Here is a 17389-nt window from a genome sequence, read left to right on the forward strand (position 1 = left end):
CTGTTGATTCCTTTTGGCCCTGACTCTAAGGAGGTAAATAAACTCCAGACAAATGAGCCTGCTGCAGAGAGAGCAGCATATAAATTGCCTCATTGATACCATCTGAGTGTCTCCTCATTCATTACAAGGGCTTTCCATTTCCTTCACGTGTTGTTCAAGAGCATTATGCTGCTCCCCTCCTTGGAGAGCCGAGGGTGCTTCTTGGCCCCGCAATTAGTTTACCTTCCCACATCAGAAAGGCTGATAGCTTGGGGCTCTGACAGCTGTCCTCCAAAGCTCTCACCCTGCAAGCCACTAATGCTTTTCGTGCCTGGAAAAAGGTGGGCAGGGGTTTTCAAAGCAGAAAACCTTCATTCTGGCCTGCATAGTAGCTAATCCTCAAATTAATAGTGCGTTTTTTTTTTTTTTATGGTCCATTAGGGATGTCTGTGGTGGTGTCTAATTACTCCACACTCTGTGCCTCCAAAATGTAAAGCATTGGAGTTTTTAAAGCCTCCCTGTGGAATTGAGCTGTTCCGTAATTGCAACATCTTAAACATGCCTTTACTGGCAAGTGGCAAGTAACCAAGTGGAAGCAACACCCCTGACTTCTTTTTTCTTTCTTCCTTTCTTTTTTTTTTCCTTCTTCCAGAGGAAGAGCCTGAACACACTGCCATGCTGGAGCCAGAGGTACAGGAAGGTCCCAAGCCTGAATCTCAAGATGAGGATGGGACACTCTGCCTCTCAGCTCCGATGGGAGTCTTTGGAGAACCTCTGCCCAGTAAAAGCAGCTTCTTTAGCAAGTCTGATGGCAGCACCTTAGAAGCTCGTGTTAAAACAAAGCTGCCCTCTGCAGCGGAGGAGGATGAGCGGCTGCCTCGCACGCCGGGGCGGGAGGTGGTGGTGCATCCAGAGACTGATATTCTTCTGCTTCCAGCCCACAAGGTGCCATCCTCCACGCTTCCCTTACCGTCGACTCCCGGTAAAGAGGAATCTTTAATCCCTCCAGAGAAGTTCCCCGAACAATTACTGGTGACCAAAACATCTGTGGATGAGGAGATTCCTAGGACTCCTGGGCGGGACATTTTGGCCAAGTCTTCACACCCCTTTGCAAAATCCCAGAGCACGGACACTGTTCCAGCAACGCCAGGAAGCGATGCTCCCCTTACGGGAAGCAGCTTGACCCTCAGTTCCCCTCAAGTCCCAGGGAGCCCCTTTTCCTACCCATCCCAATCTCCTGGCATTAACAGTGGCATTCCTCGGACTCCTGGGAGAGATTTCAATTTCACGCCTACTTTCCCAGAGGCTGGTGCTACCATTCCTTGCCTTCTGTCTGGCAAGAAGCCGTCAGAGGATGAGCTAGATGAGAAAACCTTTAAAGAGCCTCTTGGTGCTTCCCTTACGATCAGCATGAACAGTGTTCCTTCCCCTATCCCCTTCGCCAGCCCCCCCCAGGCAGATTTCCACACAGACGTGGGCTTGCCACCTGATGAGCCAATACCCGTAGCAGCCCTGCCGTGCATGCCTGGAGATGGAAGACTGCCCATCGAGGAATGCAAGGCAGAAGTAAAATCTGTTTTACTCTCGCCAGAAGCACCCACTGGGGCTTCTATTCTTCCTCCCCCCCCACCGCCTTCTGTTCTTCCCAAAAGGAGGCCGGGCCGACCGAAACGGTCGCCGCCTTCTGTCCTCTCCTTGGATGTGTACTCGGGCAAAACCATAGAGCCACCTCCCGTCCCAGTGACCCTGGTGGAAAGTGCTATGAGCAAAGAGCTCCTGAGTGCACACCCCGATGCTTTCTATGGACTGAAAGACCCTGAAGCCGTCACCCTGGACTTCAGGAATGACGGCTTCCACGAGAAAATAGCGGCTGAGACAGTCGCAGAGAAACTGCCATTCAAGGAATTGGAGAACCAGTGGAACGAAGACTTCAAGGAAGAAGAAGCTCACGCGAAGCCTAAAAGACAGTGGCGAAGGCAGAAGAAGTCACCTGAGGACCTCCCGGTGATTCCTTCCCCCGAGTATTCCCCACCCCGGCCTCAGTTCAGGCCACGCTCCGAGTTTGAGGAGATGACCATTTTGTATGACATTTGGAACGGAGGCATAGACGAGGAAGACATCAAATTCATGTGTATCACGTACGACCGCTTGTTACAGCAGGACAATGGCATGGACTGGCTTAACGACACCCTGTGGGTATTCCATCCTTATATCCTTTCTCAGCGGCTCTCCGTCACGCACCACGTGTAGGATGCGCTCGATGGGCGTTGGGTTGTGGGACTTAAAATGCAAAAGCCAAAGGTATTTGGTAGATTTGCATGCTGGAATAGCAGTTGCTTATGTCAGCAGGCAGTTTTAAACCTAATCCCTGAAGCTGCAATACAGAAGTGGCAGTTCTTGCTGCATTTTCCATCTAGAACTGCAGGGAAAGTCTCTGAGCACCTCTTCTGGGGAGATTTCCTTGCTGGTTTGGGAAGCTTCTGTTTTCATTTAAACCACTTTTTTTTTTTTTTTTCCCCAGCTTGCTAAACTAATTACTGAAGCCAGCAATTTCTAGTCAGTACGTAGAGGACTTTAACTTGGGGCTAAAACTTGCTGTAAAAATAATCCTGCCATCTGTGCCCAAAATGATGTTAGTGGTGCTAGCAGCTTTAACTTGCTTCGAGCCCAAAATACTAATAAGCAGAAAAGGCTGGCTGCTAGGCAGCACGTCGGGGCAGACACAGCCCCAGGCTGGCTGGGAGAACATCGTGCTCTGTGCTGCAGCGGGACACGGTCATCAGGGAGCATGTGCAGCACCTCGTGCATTGCTAGAGGTGTCTGGAGTTAAAATATTGCATCCCTGACTCCCTGCAAGACCCTGCTTTTTTTTTTATTATTATTAACCTTTCTCTAAAGCAAAAGCAAACCAGCCAAAGCCACTTAAAACTGTTGCAGTTTTTTCTTGGTGGATCAGGACAGTGGGGTTTGAAACGTCTGCGTGGGGTCTTCCCTGTCCCACCAGGTGTGCAGGAGCAGATCTCCTGAGCCTGGTGAGAGCAGCGTGTCCCACCTGGTGGGCTGAGGAGTGTCTCCAGTACATCTGCTTTGCACCTCGCCCAAGGCAGGGTGCCAAGGGCTGGGATTGCTGCGAGGTCAGCACGGTGTTCTCGGGGCCGGGAATTCCTGAGGGGAGAACAAGTTTCCTGAAGCATGCAGCTAAGAAGGAAATACCATGCTGGGCTTCCCTGCAAGCTTTTTTTTTAATAGTAGTGTTATTTTTTTGTAGCCACTTCCCCCCTCCTGCCCCCCAAAAAACCCTTCCGTGTTTTCTTGGTGTTAGCTCCGCGTAACCGCAGAGGTTTGGTCTGATGTCCCCTGGTAGCCGTGTTGCCCCTTAACTCCTTCCCACCTACCAGCTTTTCTACCCCCAAGAAAAAGAAGCGTGACGATGGCATGCGGGAGCACGTGACGGGCTGCGCACGAAGCGAAGGCTATTACAAAATTGATAAGAAGGACAAACTGAAATACCTCAACAATAGCCGAGCTTTTGCAGAGGAGCCTCCTGCAGACACGCAGGTGAGGAAACGTCCTCTGCTGGCCACCAGGGTGCCAGCAGGATTTGGTTTCGAACATCATCACACGCTGGCTGCTCTCTACCTCTTGGCAAGGTGGAGCTGCAGCTACGCCTGCGTTGAGGTGGCCGTTTGGGTGGTGCTGTGGCAGTGGGGGTGTTTGAAGTGGGGTGTTTGCAGGAGGCCACGTGCTCTGTGATGATGCCTTGTAGCACAAGGGATTGCTCGTGGGGAGGCTGCAGGGTGCTGGGCGAGTTGGGTCAGCTCTGATCACCCGTTTGTCCTCAGGGCATGAGCATCCCTGCTCAACCGCACGCTTCCACCCGGGCTGGCTCCGAGAGGCGGTCAGAGCAGCGCAGGCTCCTCTCCTCCTTCACCGGGAGCTGTGACAGCGACCTGCTCAAGTTCAACCAGCTCAAGGTAGGTCACCCCGTGGGGTGGCTGCTCTGGGCAGGGGCTGGCTGGGAGCAGGCTGAGGCCAGGAAGGGATGGGCACAGAGCTCAGTGCTGGGCACCTCTGCGTGTGTGTCATGGGGCTGAGTGGGGCCCAGAATTAAGGTCTTGCCTTGCTTCTTGGAAAAAGTCTCCACAGAGCAGGTCAGAGGTGCTTGGCTGGGGAGCTGGGCTCTGCAGTCAGAGCAGCTGCAGGGAGCGGATGAGATTGTCTTGAAGGATCACCCAATGCAGAACCTCTCTGGGGTACTCAGCTCCTCTGTGCTTCCATATAAACCAACTCGAAGATTTCTGTGATCTAATTCACCTAAAAATAGGAACAGAGCAATTGCGGGGAAAACAGGACACTCTGGTCCAGTGTGCTCCCCTGTGAGGAGAAGAGGCGTGAGCTGTTTGATAAATGGCTGTAAGCACACAAGCTGCTTTAGCCCTAAGCAGAACCATCAGGGCTGTGCAGAACAGAGATCGATGGCCCCAGTGGGTCTGTTCTCCCAAATGGTGCAGCATGGTATAAAAACCCAAGTATTACAACTATGTGGGACCTCTTACATCCCCCGTGCTGCCCTTCTGTCACCAAAAGCCAGAAGGAAACCAAATCAGGTTGAAGCAGCCCAGCACTGCTTGTGTGTTGCAGCGTGCTGCTGGAGCTAGGGACAGCCTTTCCCTTTTGATGCTGTGGCTAACGCAGGGTTGGGATTTTGGGGTGTTTTCTTTGCGCAGTTCCGGAAGAAAAAGCTAAAATTCTGCAAGAGCCACATCCACGACTGGGGCCTTTTTGCTATGGAGCCCATCGCAGCTGATGAGATGGTGATTGAGTACGTGGGTCAGAACATCCGGCAGGTAAGCTGGACTGGGGGCGAAATGTGAGCAAAAAGCAGCCCTGAGAGAAGTGATTGAGTGTGGCAGCTGGGGCTGGCGTCCCTGCTGCAAGGCGTTAGCTATGTGAGCTAGGCAGAGGCTGGCATGTGGCTTGGAGGAGCAGGGGTGGGATCTTCAACAACAGAGAAATTCAGAGCTCAAACCCTTAGGAAGCAAGCTCTCCAGAAGCCCATCCTGAACTTCTGTGGTTTCAGTGAAGTCTGTTCTGTTGGGGTATTTGGGACCGTGTATCTTCAAAGTGGCACCAGCACAGGGTAGATCTCTGAGCCCTGGGTAGATCTCTGCTCACAGCTCGCTGCAGCCTGTTCTGACAATAAGTGTGGGGTTTTCTGTAGGTCATTGCTGACATGCGTGAAAAGCGATACGAGGATGAAGGCATCGGGAGCAGTTACATGTTCAGAGTTGACCACGACACAATCATCGATGCCACGAAATGTGGAAACTTCGCCAGGTTTATTAATCACAGCTGCAATGTAAGTACCAGTTTTTCACATATAATTGTACTCTGACATGCTGATAAACCCACTGAGTCCTTGCTAACTCTGATCAGGGACACATTCAGAAGTAGCAAGGGGTCACGGGGTTATGATTAACTTAATGAGCTGCAGCAGATCAAAGCTGAGTCTAAACTAGCCTAAGGAACAGATGAGAGACCTGAGAAATGAAACATGCAGCAAGACAGAGCGTGCTCAGAATCCTCCTGACCATTTTCTAGGACCCTTTAGGCTGCTGTTCAACCACAGCTAACAAGTATTTCCTTAAAACAACAATTTTAGCAGTTCTGCTGCTGTGGGAACAGTATCCTAGTGTCCGCATGGGAAAAGTACTCTTGCCCTGGTAAGCAGAGAAGCTGCTTTCCTGTCTGATCTGTGCTGCAGCATACATTCGAGGGCTTGGATGTCTAACCACGTTACCAAGCATTAGTTGAGCTGCTCTCTACCAGAGACAAACATAGTGGAGCACCGTGAGGGCTCTCGTGCACTACAAATGACCAGAATGTGTTTTGGAGGAGCACAAGGAGAGCTCCTCTGGTTTCTGGCTTCATGCCTCCTCCTCTCAGCTTTCTGCTGAGTATCCTGGGTCTAGCCTCTGGAAGTGTGGCTGAGACTGTCAAGTGAGTGCCTCACTCCATTTTAGTTTAGTTAATTGTGTGGAGGCTGGGAAGCCGTGGCCATCAGGAGCCTAAATCATTACCTGTTCTGTCACCCTTGCAGCCAAATTGTTATGCTAAAGTGATCACAGTGGAGTCTCAAAAGAAGATCGTCATCTACTCCAAACAGCACATCAATGTGAATGAGGAAATTACCTATGACTACAAGTTTCCGATTGAGGATGTAAAAATCCCGTGTCTATGTGGCTCTGAGAACTGCAGGGGAACCCTGAACTGAACTCGAGGTTTCTCGTCACACTTGCACCTTCGGCCATGTCAAAACTGTGGTAACCAGGTGTGGTTGCACTTTGCCAAAAAAGAAAAAAAAAAAGAAAAAAAAAAGAAAAAAAAGAGGAAAAAAAATAAGGAAAAAAAGGAAGAAAAAATTAAAAAGGAAAAAAATATATATTAAAAAAAGGAAAAAAGAGAAGAGAAAACCAAGCAAGTTTCGCACTTCTGCCAGGATCACGAACGAAAGCAAAAAGCGCACATGCTTACGAGGACTGTTCATGTTTCAGGTGCTCTTTCCTTTTCAGATCCAACACGCACACAAAAAGGTGACTACCGTTTTGTGGCATGGTCTATCCAAACACTAGCTTCTCTCTGTTCAGTCCCTACGTTAAGGCTCCTTCATGGGATAATGGTACCTTTTTTTAATTGTTGGTATAAACCTTCATCTTTTCATAAATGCTGCTACCTTTTTCTCATCAGTTTTGTTGGTTGAAAAAGACATTCAACGTTTAAATGTGAAGCAGAGACTGAAAATGCCATATAGGGTTTGTTGGGAGCTTGATTGGCTGAAATTGCACAGATTTCTCAGAGTAAGCTGTAAATAAATGTAAGGTTGATGTTACAGAGCAAGCCAGAGGCTTGAGGGAGTGTGAATGGGTGTGTGCGTGTGTTTGGGTGCGTGTGTGTGTATGGAGACGTGTCTGCAACGAGACTATAGGTGAACTGTCCTGCCTTTTCGTTAGGGGTGAGCCCGAACACGTCCCCTAAGCCAGACACCCCGGGGAACGCCAGGTCAGCCACAGACCTGAGCTTAGCGCCTTGGGCTCACCGCTGATTTTCATATGCCATGCTGGTATATTGGGGGATCAAAACCTCAGCACCCCTGCAAGAAAAACAGGGGGGTCCTGCAATCAGTAGTAACGAGCTGAGTCAGCTGTGCAGTCCGTTTGGCACCACGTATGGCCTTCTGGGATGCCCGTTTCTCGTAGATTGGTTTGCCTAGTGTTCAAAACCAAACCTGAGGCTGAAATTAAGTGGGAAACAGCCTCAGTTACACTGTAAAACCTTACCCTCCTTTTAAGCATACACTACGACCCATGTTTCTAATAGGAGTTTCTAATAGGATTTTCTCCCTGTTGATGGGAAACAGAGTGATGTGTTCCTCATCTTAATTTTTCTCACTTCTGTCTGCATTTCCCTGCCCTTCCAGCATTTTGCATGGAGTGTTTGCCCTGTCCTTGAATGGGGAAGATTCCTCCTGTGATAGGAACAAGCTGGACCTCCCCCAGTTACTCAGTAACTTGCCCCGGGGTAGTCCCATCCTTTCGGTAAGACCAAACGTGGTGGAAAGTGCCCCGAGCGCAGGCTGCGATAGCAATCCCATCCTCCCCCCATCTTCAGCGTGAAAATGAATTCTTCTGCAAACTAGGAAGCCCGTTTTGAGATGGTTTTTCAATCTCTTTTGACCTTGTAGATGTGCTGAGGTGGTGTTTGCGGTTCTTAAGGGGTTCCATTTAAAAATGGGCCAAAGCACCAAAGAAATGCTTCTTTGGATGTGATCTGGGAACGTTAGGCGACAGGTCAGGTATAGACAGGATCAGGTTTTTCAACTCGCATGGAGTTTCTCCTCCCTTAAAAGTAGAGATTAGTTGTGCTGAGCCTCCCTAATTGGCTTACAGGGGAAACAGCAGCGTAATTGTGAAATGCAGACATCGTCTGCGTAACTAAAACCCTTCTCCCCGCAGAACAAACGGGCCAGCTGTGTTCTCGTAGCCTTGTAAAATTAGTGCTAATTGCTCTCCGACCACAGCTCTGTGATCAGAGGTTGCAAAAGAGTTTCCTGGAAGTTTTTTTTTGCCGCTGTGACGTGGAATTGCCAGGCCTGTGCCGCAGAGCAGAGCTTGCGATGTGGGTGAGACCTCTGCTTGAATTCCTTCCTCAGAGCAGAGGCCGGCAGAGCAGGAGCATTTAGGCTGCCGCCAGCTGCCTTCTGCCTGTGGCTCTGTCTGGGGGCAAGGAAATCGTCCCGAAGGTTGGACAGTCCGTGATCTCATCTCTGGTTTTCTTTCGTTGTTTCCTTTTGCTTTGGGGTTTCTCCCCCTCTTCTTTGTAAATCTCTCTGGCAATTGAATAATCGTGACCCAGAGCTTAAAATTATGAGAAGCACAAATAGTTTGTCGTCGAACTCGGGTTGTTAACAACAGCTGTGGCAGGAGAACTTGAGGATTAAACCAGCTGCTCTGTTTCTTTTTCTTTTTTTTTTGCTTTCAAATGAGGTTCCTCTTGTGCTGATGCTCCAGTTGGCATCTCCACAGCTCAGCCTTTTACTTCTGAAGCTTTAGAAATGCACAGAAATTTTGTGTCTCAGAACCGGAGTCCCTGCCTGTCGCAGTCCTGCCCCTGCTCTTGGCCTCCTTCCTCTCTGGCCCATCAAACCAGAGCATGAACTGGTTTTTGGGGGGGGGAAACACCCAGCCTCACTCAACCCCAAAGTACCTGCTGGTGATTCTGTACCTCCCAGCACCTTGGTGTGTCCTGGATGGGGTCAGCCCCGGCAGGTTGTTGAGGAGGGGCGTGAGGTGAGGCAGGGAGGCAGAGCAGGGCCCTGTGGGACAAGGCCTGTGGCTCGGGCTCCTTTGTGGTGTTTGCAGGAGTGCCACAGGGATCTGGGTGCCGAAGGCCTCGAGCACTGAGATCACTGGGGTGCTCCTGAAACCACCTGTAACCATCCCTCTGCGGTTTTTCGGGTGGATAACGTGAGTTTTTGAAAGAGCTGAGCTCCTGGGAGCCCCCAGGAGGAAGAGGAGCTCTTTGCCAGCACTTCTGAAAACCCACGTTAGTCCTCAAAGCTGAGGCTTCTCTTTTTTCCCCTTAGTTCTTGGCTTGCAGAGCCCTCCCTGTGCAGCTGGTCAGAGCAGCCCTGTCCCCATAATTTTATAGTGGGGTTTTAGGTCTGATCGAGGCGTCCTGTGGCTCTGTCCCTGCGGGGCCAGGGAGCCCTGCAGCCGCAGACGTGGTTTGGGAAGGCAGCCCCATGGAGCCTCCTTCCACATCCCCGGCTTCTTTGGCTTGTGCTGCTTGACAGAGAGGTGTGCTGGAGTCGTTCTGTTCGCTGTCCCAAATTTATTTTCACCTAAATTGAACCCTAAAAGAGAGAGAGAGAGACGTTGACTGTGCTCCCCGTGAAATCGCAGCTCGCTTGGGTGGCTCTGCTGGGTGAAACGATCGCGGAGAGCAGCGCGGAGGCTTTGGAGGTGTCCCTCCAGCCCGTGGTGTCCCCATGGGAGCAAGCTGGCTCCAGGCCCATGTGTGAATCCCGCAGCAGCTGGCGTTCCTAGGAAGTGTGCTCTGCTTGCAAACCCCACCTGCCCTCACCCTCACTGCCCCCACGTCCTTCGGTCGCCCCCAAAGCGCGCTGTAGCCATCGGGGGCGGCGGGGCAGGGGCTCATCCTGCAGATATTTATATTGTATAGAGCAGCTTATTTCTACAAGGAAAAGAAAAAAAAAAACAAAACACAAAACAGAACATTTTTAAACTCCAACAAAGTATACAGTAGTTTCAGTTCCGGTTTTTGTGACCTTTTTCAGGGATCATTTCAGTGCATTTCTGTATAAAATAAAAATTTAAGGAAAAAAGGATTTTGAAGTATATAAAAAAAATGCATCTTCTGTACATAGGCAAACTCAAGAATCTTCTCTTCAAACACTGTTTCTTGTAGAAACATGTTGAAATTTTTTTGCTGATTTCTTTGTACTTCAAGAGCATGTAAATAATTTATTAAAAGTGACTATTGTAATTTGGAGTTCTTTTTAAACAGATTCCAGCTCTAATTCTTGTCGAGAAGGTGGGGAGGAAGAAGGACTGAGTATAGCAAAGGAGCTGGTGGCATTTACAGCTTGTGTCAAGCTTTGTATAATGTAAATTCTGTATAAATGTTTCTTTTTTTTTTTTTTTGTCAAATAAATAGACGGAATTAGCAGCATTAAGAAACTGAAGACAAAAAATTGCCAAGTCAAGGCTTCTTCTTTGCCCCCCCACCCCCATTCTGAAACCTAATGTGCAAAATCTATTTATTTCAAGCGAGGAAATGTGTACAGTCTAATAGACAACCTAAAATGTATTTAAGCGAGTTTGCAACTGGATTTTTTTTTTCATTTTAATATTTGTTTTTGTTTCTATGAGTTTCCTCCTTAATTGCCACTGTAGTATTTGTCCAAGTGAAAAGAAACCCTCTGGAACGGACACTCAAACGGGCAGTTTTAAAAGCAAAAGGGAAGAACACCCGGCTCCAATCCTGCAGTTTTCTGGTTCCTTAAACAGGTTGTTTTAATTCACGGTGTGAAAATAAAGGGCTTCCTTTAAAAGGAGGCAGGTAAAATGGTTTGCAATAAATGAATTTTTTTTTAAGTTCCTTTAAAAAAAAATCTGCTTTGAAGATTTAGGATTTCTGCTTTTTCTTTTGTTAAGCAAATTTATAAATTTAGGGATGTTTTGTGCATATAGAATCTGTCACCAGTATGTATCTTGTTTTGAAGAAAGTGTTTTTGTTGTGGATGTGTCATGCTGTATATATTTGTTCATATTTTTGTGAATTGAATACTATGTACCATTGTATTATAGTAACTTTTATAAAGCAAACCATAAATATACTGACTTTTCTTACAGAAACATTATGTTGTGCTTGATGTGTAGCCGGGGCAGCATTTTGCTCTCGGACCTGTGCTGGGAACCACAGGAGCTGCAAATACTCATCCCGTGTCCAGGCAGGGGCTTTAAGCAGCATTGTACAACTATCGCATGGAAAAAATGCGAGCAGGTCGGGGCTCTGAACCTGCAGGAAGTTAAGGTTACTGCTGAAATTATCCAATTATCCTGCCAGCTCTGTGCTGGACACAGCCACAGAGGGAAGCCTCAACACGTGTCCATGCCGGAGCAGCCACACGACGGGCTGAGCCTGCCCAGCGGTCAGAGGCAGATGGATCTCACCTTTAATACATTCTGCACTGTGCTGGGTGTCCCAGGGCACTCTGACCATGTCAGTTTTTCTGGCTTCATTTTATTTATTTATTTATTAATGCTTTGCTTTACTTTGTGGAGGTGAAAGCCCTCAGCCTACCAAGAGAGGTACAGCAGAAAAGTGGCTTCTCTGAATTTTGGAGTAGGAGGTATGCAGGGCAGGGATGAATGCAGCAGCTGACAGGTGGAAAATGAACCGGCAGGAGAGAGCCTCGGCTGCTGGTGCCTTCTCCTGGCTCCCTTTTCCCCGGCCACAGTGAGGAGGCTGCTGCTGGCAGGGCTCAGCCTGGGGCTGGCTGGGTCAGGCAGGGGCTCAGTCTGTGGATGGGTGCACATCATGTCCTGGGAGCCCAGCATCAGCCGGGGGCTTGGCTCAGACTTTGAGCAGCTTCCACACTGGGAAACATAAGGAGCAGCACTGGGAACTGCAGGGATCTGCAGGGCAGGTTTGTGACAGCAGGGAGACCTGGGGCCACCGTGAGCCCGTGGTGATCTTCGGCTGGTGCATCCTGAGGTCTGCAGGTCCTCAGGAAGCATTTGAGGTTGTTTCCACCCCTTTTCCTTGTCTGTGTGGGACTTGGGATCTGCAGGTACTTTATTAGCAAGGCTGGTTGGGTTTGGGTGGTGTCGGCCCTGCTGTGAGGCACCAGTTCCTGCATGGCACCGAAGCCATCGCTGAATCTGGAGCCTCAGCTCCTCCCTGATACCCCACAGCCACAGGGCCTGCAGCCCTGGCAGCACGGACTTACCAGGCACTCACACTGTGACAGAAACAGATTTTATTGTCAGTGGGGAAAGCCCCCTTGCCAAGGACTGTGACGGTGCCCAGGGCGATGCCCCGAGGGGAGTCCTCACCTGCAGCCAGGACTGAGCTTGGCAATCGCCACAAAGGCAGCGATTGCTTCTTGAAGCACTGGAAAACCCCAACCCTCCGTTAATTCGGGAGCTTATGGGAACTGGAGCAAGACTGGGGAACGGGCAGGAAGGCTGAAACGTGTACATTCAATCATCTCATTCCAGAATGCTGCAGCTACCCCAAAATCATGTTTACTCTCAGGAAATTCAATTTCAAGATTGAACCTACAAGTAATAATAATTAAAAAGAGACACGCAGAGAGGCAAATCCCTGAATGCTTTCCTCTCTCAGCTTCCCGCATAGCTAAAATTAATGGAAAACTTCACTTAGATGGGGTTTAAGCTCTCCAGTTGTTTCCTGTGTCTTCCTCCAGAGCTGCACGTGTTGGGCACGTTTCCTGTGTCAGGAATTGGGGGGCTCGGATGGGGTTAGGCTGGTTCATGGTCACCACTTTCCACATCCCCTCTTCCAAGGGCACCCCTGGGCTGGGTCAGGATCAGTCCTTGCACGTCACCAGCTTGGCAACGACTTCCCTGGGCTATTTACCGAAGCATCGGCCTGGTCCCTGTTTTGTTTATGAATCAGCTCGTTAGGGAATCAGCTCATTAGGGGCCGGCGACGGAGGCTGGGCGCGCTCTGCCGCTACATGCGCTCACTCTCCCCGTTGGGGCTCAGGACCGTCAGGTTGCCTCGTGCGTCCTGGTCGATTTCTATCGCTTCGAACAGAGACTTGAAGTTGCCGGCGCCAAAGCCCTGCGGGGAGGACAGCGTTACCTGGACGTGGTGCCGGGCTCCACGGGGTCCCAGCACCACCAGAGCCGGCTGTGTGGTGGCACAAGGCCCCGTTGAGGCCCCCAGGCCAACTTTATTGCTTTTCGCAGTGCAATCCTGCAGCCTACCTGGTGGTTGTGCCGCTGGATGACCTCCAGAAAGACCGTGGGCCTGTCTTGAACTGGTTTGGTGAAGATCTGGAGCAGGTAGCCTTTCTCATCGAAGTCCACCAGGATTTTCAGTTCCTGGAGAAAGGCAATAGGAAGATAACCCCGAGACCCGCCGAGGGGCACGGAGCTGCCTCCACGCGGCCCCTCGGCCCTGCCAGACGCCGTGGGGAGCCAGCCCAGCTGCGGCCCGACCCACCTCCAGCTTGTCGATGTTCTCCTTCACTTTGATTTTGGCAGCCTTCAGCCTCTCCCGCAGCAGCTGGTAGTAGCTGGATGGCACGTCCATGAACTGCATGCCGCGCTGCTTCAGGTTGGTGATCTGCAGGGCGGGGGAGAGCTGAGTGTGGGGTGCGTACGCGGGGACAGGTGGTGGTGGGAGGAAAGTTGACGTTTTCCTGTGGATTTGGCCCCAAACGGAGCATGGGCTCTGTCCCACCCTCTCCCTTTAGGCCCCAAGTGCCCTCTCCAAGCAGTGTGGGGTCGGCCACCATGCAAGGATGCCCCCGATGCTTCCAGAGGCTCTCTGGCCTGGAGAGGAGTCAGGGACAGGCAGACCATGCGCTGTGGTGGCACGAGGCAGAGCTGCCGTGGTGGCACTCACCGCCGAGATGATGTCGGAGGTGTTGAGCGCGATGTGCTGGACTCCGGCCCCTCCGTAGTAGTCGATGTATTCCTGTGGGGAAAAATCTCACTGTGCTGGTGGTGCTGTGGCTATGGCACACGACCAGCAAGCCACTGCCCCGTTGGTCCTGTTCCTTTTCTTCACCAAAGCCCTGCTGGTGACCCATCAACTCGTGCTCACCTGAATCTGGGATTTCTTCTTGCCGAACGCTGGCTCGTTGATGGGCATCTTAATGGTCTCCTCGTAGTTGGTGACCACGATGGAGCGCAGGGCGCTGAACTCGGTGTGCAGCTGCTTGTCGTCCACCGACCAGAAGCGGTGGAAGAGGAGGTTCTTCTGGTACCTGCCGGGCCACAGGGGGCACGTGGAAGCCCCTCGCTCCATCCCCGCACTAACGAACCTCTGCTCTGGGTTAATTGCCCTCAGCAGCAAGCATTGGTGAGGCAGCAGAGCGGTGCCACCTCCTCCAAGCCCCCCCCGCTCTTACCAGTCAGCCACTGGGACCATCTGGAGGTCGGGCTGGTTCCCCACCACATGGTCCACGAAGCTCAGTTTGGCGCTCGGCCTGCGGGGAGGGGGATGAGGGCAGCGCTCAGCAGGGCTGGGGGGGCCCTGGGGGCTGCAAGGAGGTGCTGGGACGCCTCACAACTCACAGCCTGGGCAGCAGGGGGTCCTTGAAGAGGGGCGCGTGGTACCCGGGCAGGAAGAGCCCCTTGTAGTTGAGCTTCTCTATCAAGGTGTGGGTGGTGTCGCCGTACTGCAGCGGGGAGGGAAGCGGCTCCGTGCCCACCCTGCACCTCTTGGTGTGCAGACCCCGCTACAGATGGGGGGGCTGAGTCCTGCCACCCCCCAGCACTCACCGTCTGGATGACAGCAAACTTCACCTTCCCGAACTTGTCCTCCTCCACCCAGGGCTCCTTCACCACCACGGCTCCGCGCTCCTTGGCTTTCTGGGCAGGAGGAGAGCGCCGGTCCTGCCGCAGCGCCCAGAGCCTGGGGGGACGCGGCCCCAGGACCCTCCACCCCCGCTCGTTTCCCCCTCCAAAACTCACCGTTTTGGGGCCCCCACTGCATCCTGCGGGCGCTGCCTACCTGCACAATGAAGTCGCAGTCCTCCACTTCGAAGGCCACGTCCTTCACCCCGTCCCCGTGCTTCACCAGGTGCTCACCCATCTCTGCCGGCAGCCGGTGGGCGTGAGCGGGGATGCTGCACGCCGCCCAGCCCCTCCGGCCCCCCAAAACCTACCCTCATTCCCCGGGTTGAGTGCAGACGAGAGAACGAACACGATCTGGAGAGGAAGAGGACGATGGGCTCGGGGTTGGTGATGAGATGTGTGCCACGGATGTGGGGTTTAACGCTGAAAACGCCTTTGGGCAGCGTCAGCGCACATCCAGCATCTCCCCATCACCAGGGGGTGCCTCGGCGGTGGCACCACCATCGGGGCTTTGTCACCGTACCTTGTCCTGCTTGATGACGTGCGACACCACCTCCCGGCTGCCCGTCTCCAGCCCCCGGTACGCCAGCTCCTCGAAGCCCATCTTGTTGCAGTAATACGAGGCAGCCTGCCACGGCAGCACGGGTAAACCACGGTGTGTGCAAGGGCCATGTGTGCACGTGTGTGTGTGTGTGCACGCGGGGTGTTTGCTGCTTCCAGCAGCACGGGGCTGAATCTGTCACTGCCCCGCTCTGCCCCTGCCTGCCGAAACGAGCCCCTCTCCCGCAGGCACCCTCCTTGAGCAGCCCAGGAGGAGCAAGCAGGGACAAGAAAGCGGCACAAAGAACCCCAAAACTCCACAGCGAGCGCTGCCTGGAGAGCCCTCCGGATCTGGGGCTGGGCAGGGAGGGAGAGGGGTGCGCAGCGGGGCTGCGACGATTTCGCTTTTCATCTGCACGTTGGGGGCCTGTCCCGCACACACCCCCAGCCACCGCCCCTCGCCTTGCGCAAGGGCCCCAAGGCCGTGGCCCCGAGCCAGGGCCGGGCACAGGGACAGCGCCAGGGGCCACCAGCCGCCCCCCCGGCAGCCAATGGACGCAGTGGCCGCATTGTCCCCAGCACGGCACCACCACCGCCACCACCCCTGCCCACACACGCGGCCGGCCGCAGCCTCCTACCTGCTTGGCATTCCCCACCCAGAAGGTGATGGAGTGGAAGTGGATGAAGCGGCCTCGCGGGGGCTAAAGGGAAGGGGAAACATTTGTCCTGGCTGCCCGGTTATCCTCGCCGTGCCACGGGGCTGCTCCTTGCCCGGGCTGGGAGGGCAGCGGCTGCGGCACTGCGGGTACAGATCCTACAGGTGATGTTCCTACAAATGCAATTCCTACAAACACGATTCCTACAAACACAGTTCCTACAAACACAGTTAGTTCCTGGTAGCATGGACTTGTGAAGCACCAGTGCAAGGCAGGCAGGCTGGGGCAAGGGAAGGCAGGGAGGAACGGGAGGGGAGAGCTGGGAAAAGAGTATCTGGAGATGCCGTGGAGCCCACGTGCGGACAGCCCCTGTGGCCCTGCAGCTGCTGCCAGGTGCCCTCGTTAACCTCTATGTTAACGATTTACCCAAGCGGGGCAGAGCGCAGCGAGCCCCTTTGCTCTGTGTCATCCCCGCCAGGCACAGCTCTGGGAGAGAAACGGGGCAGGAAAGGGGGGACTGTGCCGAGGTGTCAGGTTTGGCTGCCAATGCCCATCGCATCCCGCTGCACCAAGACAGAACCAAGCGTGCCGAGCAGCTGAAGCCGTCCTCTGCAGCCCACACAGGTGGCGGCCGGAGTGAGCACAAGGGGGGCCCATGGTTGGTGTTGTCCCCGGAGTGCTGCAGCCCAGCACCTACCTTTTCTCCCTTGTCCGTGTAAGTCGTCTGGAAAGAGAACCGGAGAGGGGCAGGTTAGCAGGGTGCAGCCGAGGAGCAGCTCCCCCAGCACCTTCCCTCCCAAGCCCAGCTTCAAGCAGGGGGGAAAAAGCGGCGAACTTCCCCCAAAACCGTGTGATTTGGCATCCGGTCCCGACCCTCACCATTGCTGCGACCCGGTGATGTGACAGCGGCGAAGAGGGCGCGATGCGGTGCGCGGGCCTGATATAGCGGGGCAAGGGACGGCTCCTCCTCGGCTCCACCCCGGGCACTGCCCCGTCCTGGTGCTGGCCCCATGGGTCCCACGGGTCCCCTCCTGTGCCTGGTGACCTCCCTGCTGCAGCCAAGCCAGGGTGACGTGGGTGCGCGCACGGTGCAGGGGCAGGGGACACTTGGTGGCTCCTTCAGCCACGGTGACGGTGGTGCTGCAGGGCTGGCAGGAGCGGGGACACGGTGGCTGGTGGCAGCAGCGTGGGTCTGGAGCAGTGGTGGTGGGTGGTGGCACCGTGCCACCTGCTGCTGCTGACACCCCATGGGGATGGCAGCGGGGACGTGGTCACCTCCCGGCGATGGCATCGTGGTGTCACCTATGGCATGGCCACCACCGCATCCCCCTGAGGCAGTGGCACCGCTGTGTCACCCCATGGAGATGTCACTGCGGTGTCACCCCATGGCACTGCCATCGCGGTGTCACCACATGGAGCTGCCACCACCGTGTCACCCCCATGGCACTGCCATCGCTGCACCACCCTGTGGCAATGCTGCTGCCGTGTCACCCCACGGCACTGTCACTGCACTGCCACCCCCTGTCAGTGCCACCCTCTGTCACTGCCACCCCGCTGTCACCCCACGGCGCTGCC

The 17389-nt window shown here is 53.4% G+C and overlaps 2 protein-coding genes across 2 annotated transcripts in view; one reads left to right on the forward strand and one right to left on the reverse strand.

The window, feature by feature from the left end:
* SETD1B (SET domain containing 1B, histone lysine methyltransferase) overlaps window positions 1–9870 on the forward strand; it is a 45623-nt gene extending 35753 nt beyond the window's left edge. The window contains exons 13-18 of the mRNA XM_084491434.1: window positions 632–2188; window positions 3371–3537; window positions 3822–3953; window positions 4707–4826; window positions 5201–5338; window positions 6080–9870. Of these exons, the coding sequence (XP_084347560.1) occupies window positions 632–2188; window positions 3371–3537; window positions 3822–3953; window positions 4707–4826; window positions 5201–5338; window positions 6080–6253 (2288 nt within the window). The 3' untranslated portion in view covers window positions 6254–9870. The remainder of the gene's footprint in view (window positions 1–631; window positions 2189–3370; window positions 3538–3821; window positions 3954–4706; window positions 4827–5200; window positions 5339–6079) is intronic.
* A 2156-nt stretch (window positions 9871–12026) lies between these two features.
* HPD (4-hydroxyphenylpyruvate dioxygenase) lies at window positions 12027–16759 on the reverse strand. The gene is made up of 14 exons (XM_084539196.1): window positions 16694–16759; window positions 16512–16538; window positions 15797–15859; window positions 15142–15246; window positions 14930–14972; window positions 14776–14858; window positions 14544–14633; window positions 14337–14440; window positions 14171–14248; window positions 13864–14026; window positions 13663–13734; window positions 13258–13380; window positions 13020–13136; window positions 12027–12873 (listed from the first exon to the last, which is right to left on the reverse strand). The coding sequence occupies exons 1-14, from the start codon at window positions 16694–16696 to the stop codon at window positions 12763–12765; spliced, it is 1182 nt and encodes a 393-aa protein (XP_084395322.1). The 5' UTR covers window positions 16697–16759; the 3' UTR covers window positions 12027–12762.
* Between the last annotated feature and the right edge of the window lie 630 nt (window positions 16760–17389).

This window comes from Aythya ferina (assembly GCF_964211825.1).
Source record: "Aythya ferina genome assembly, chromosome: 17".
Classification (NCBI taxonomy): Eukaryota; Metazoa; Chordata; class Aves; order Anseriformes; family Anatidae; genus Aythya; species Aythya ferina.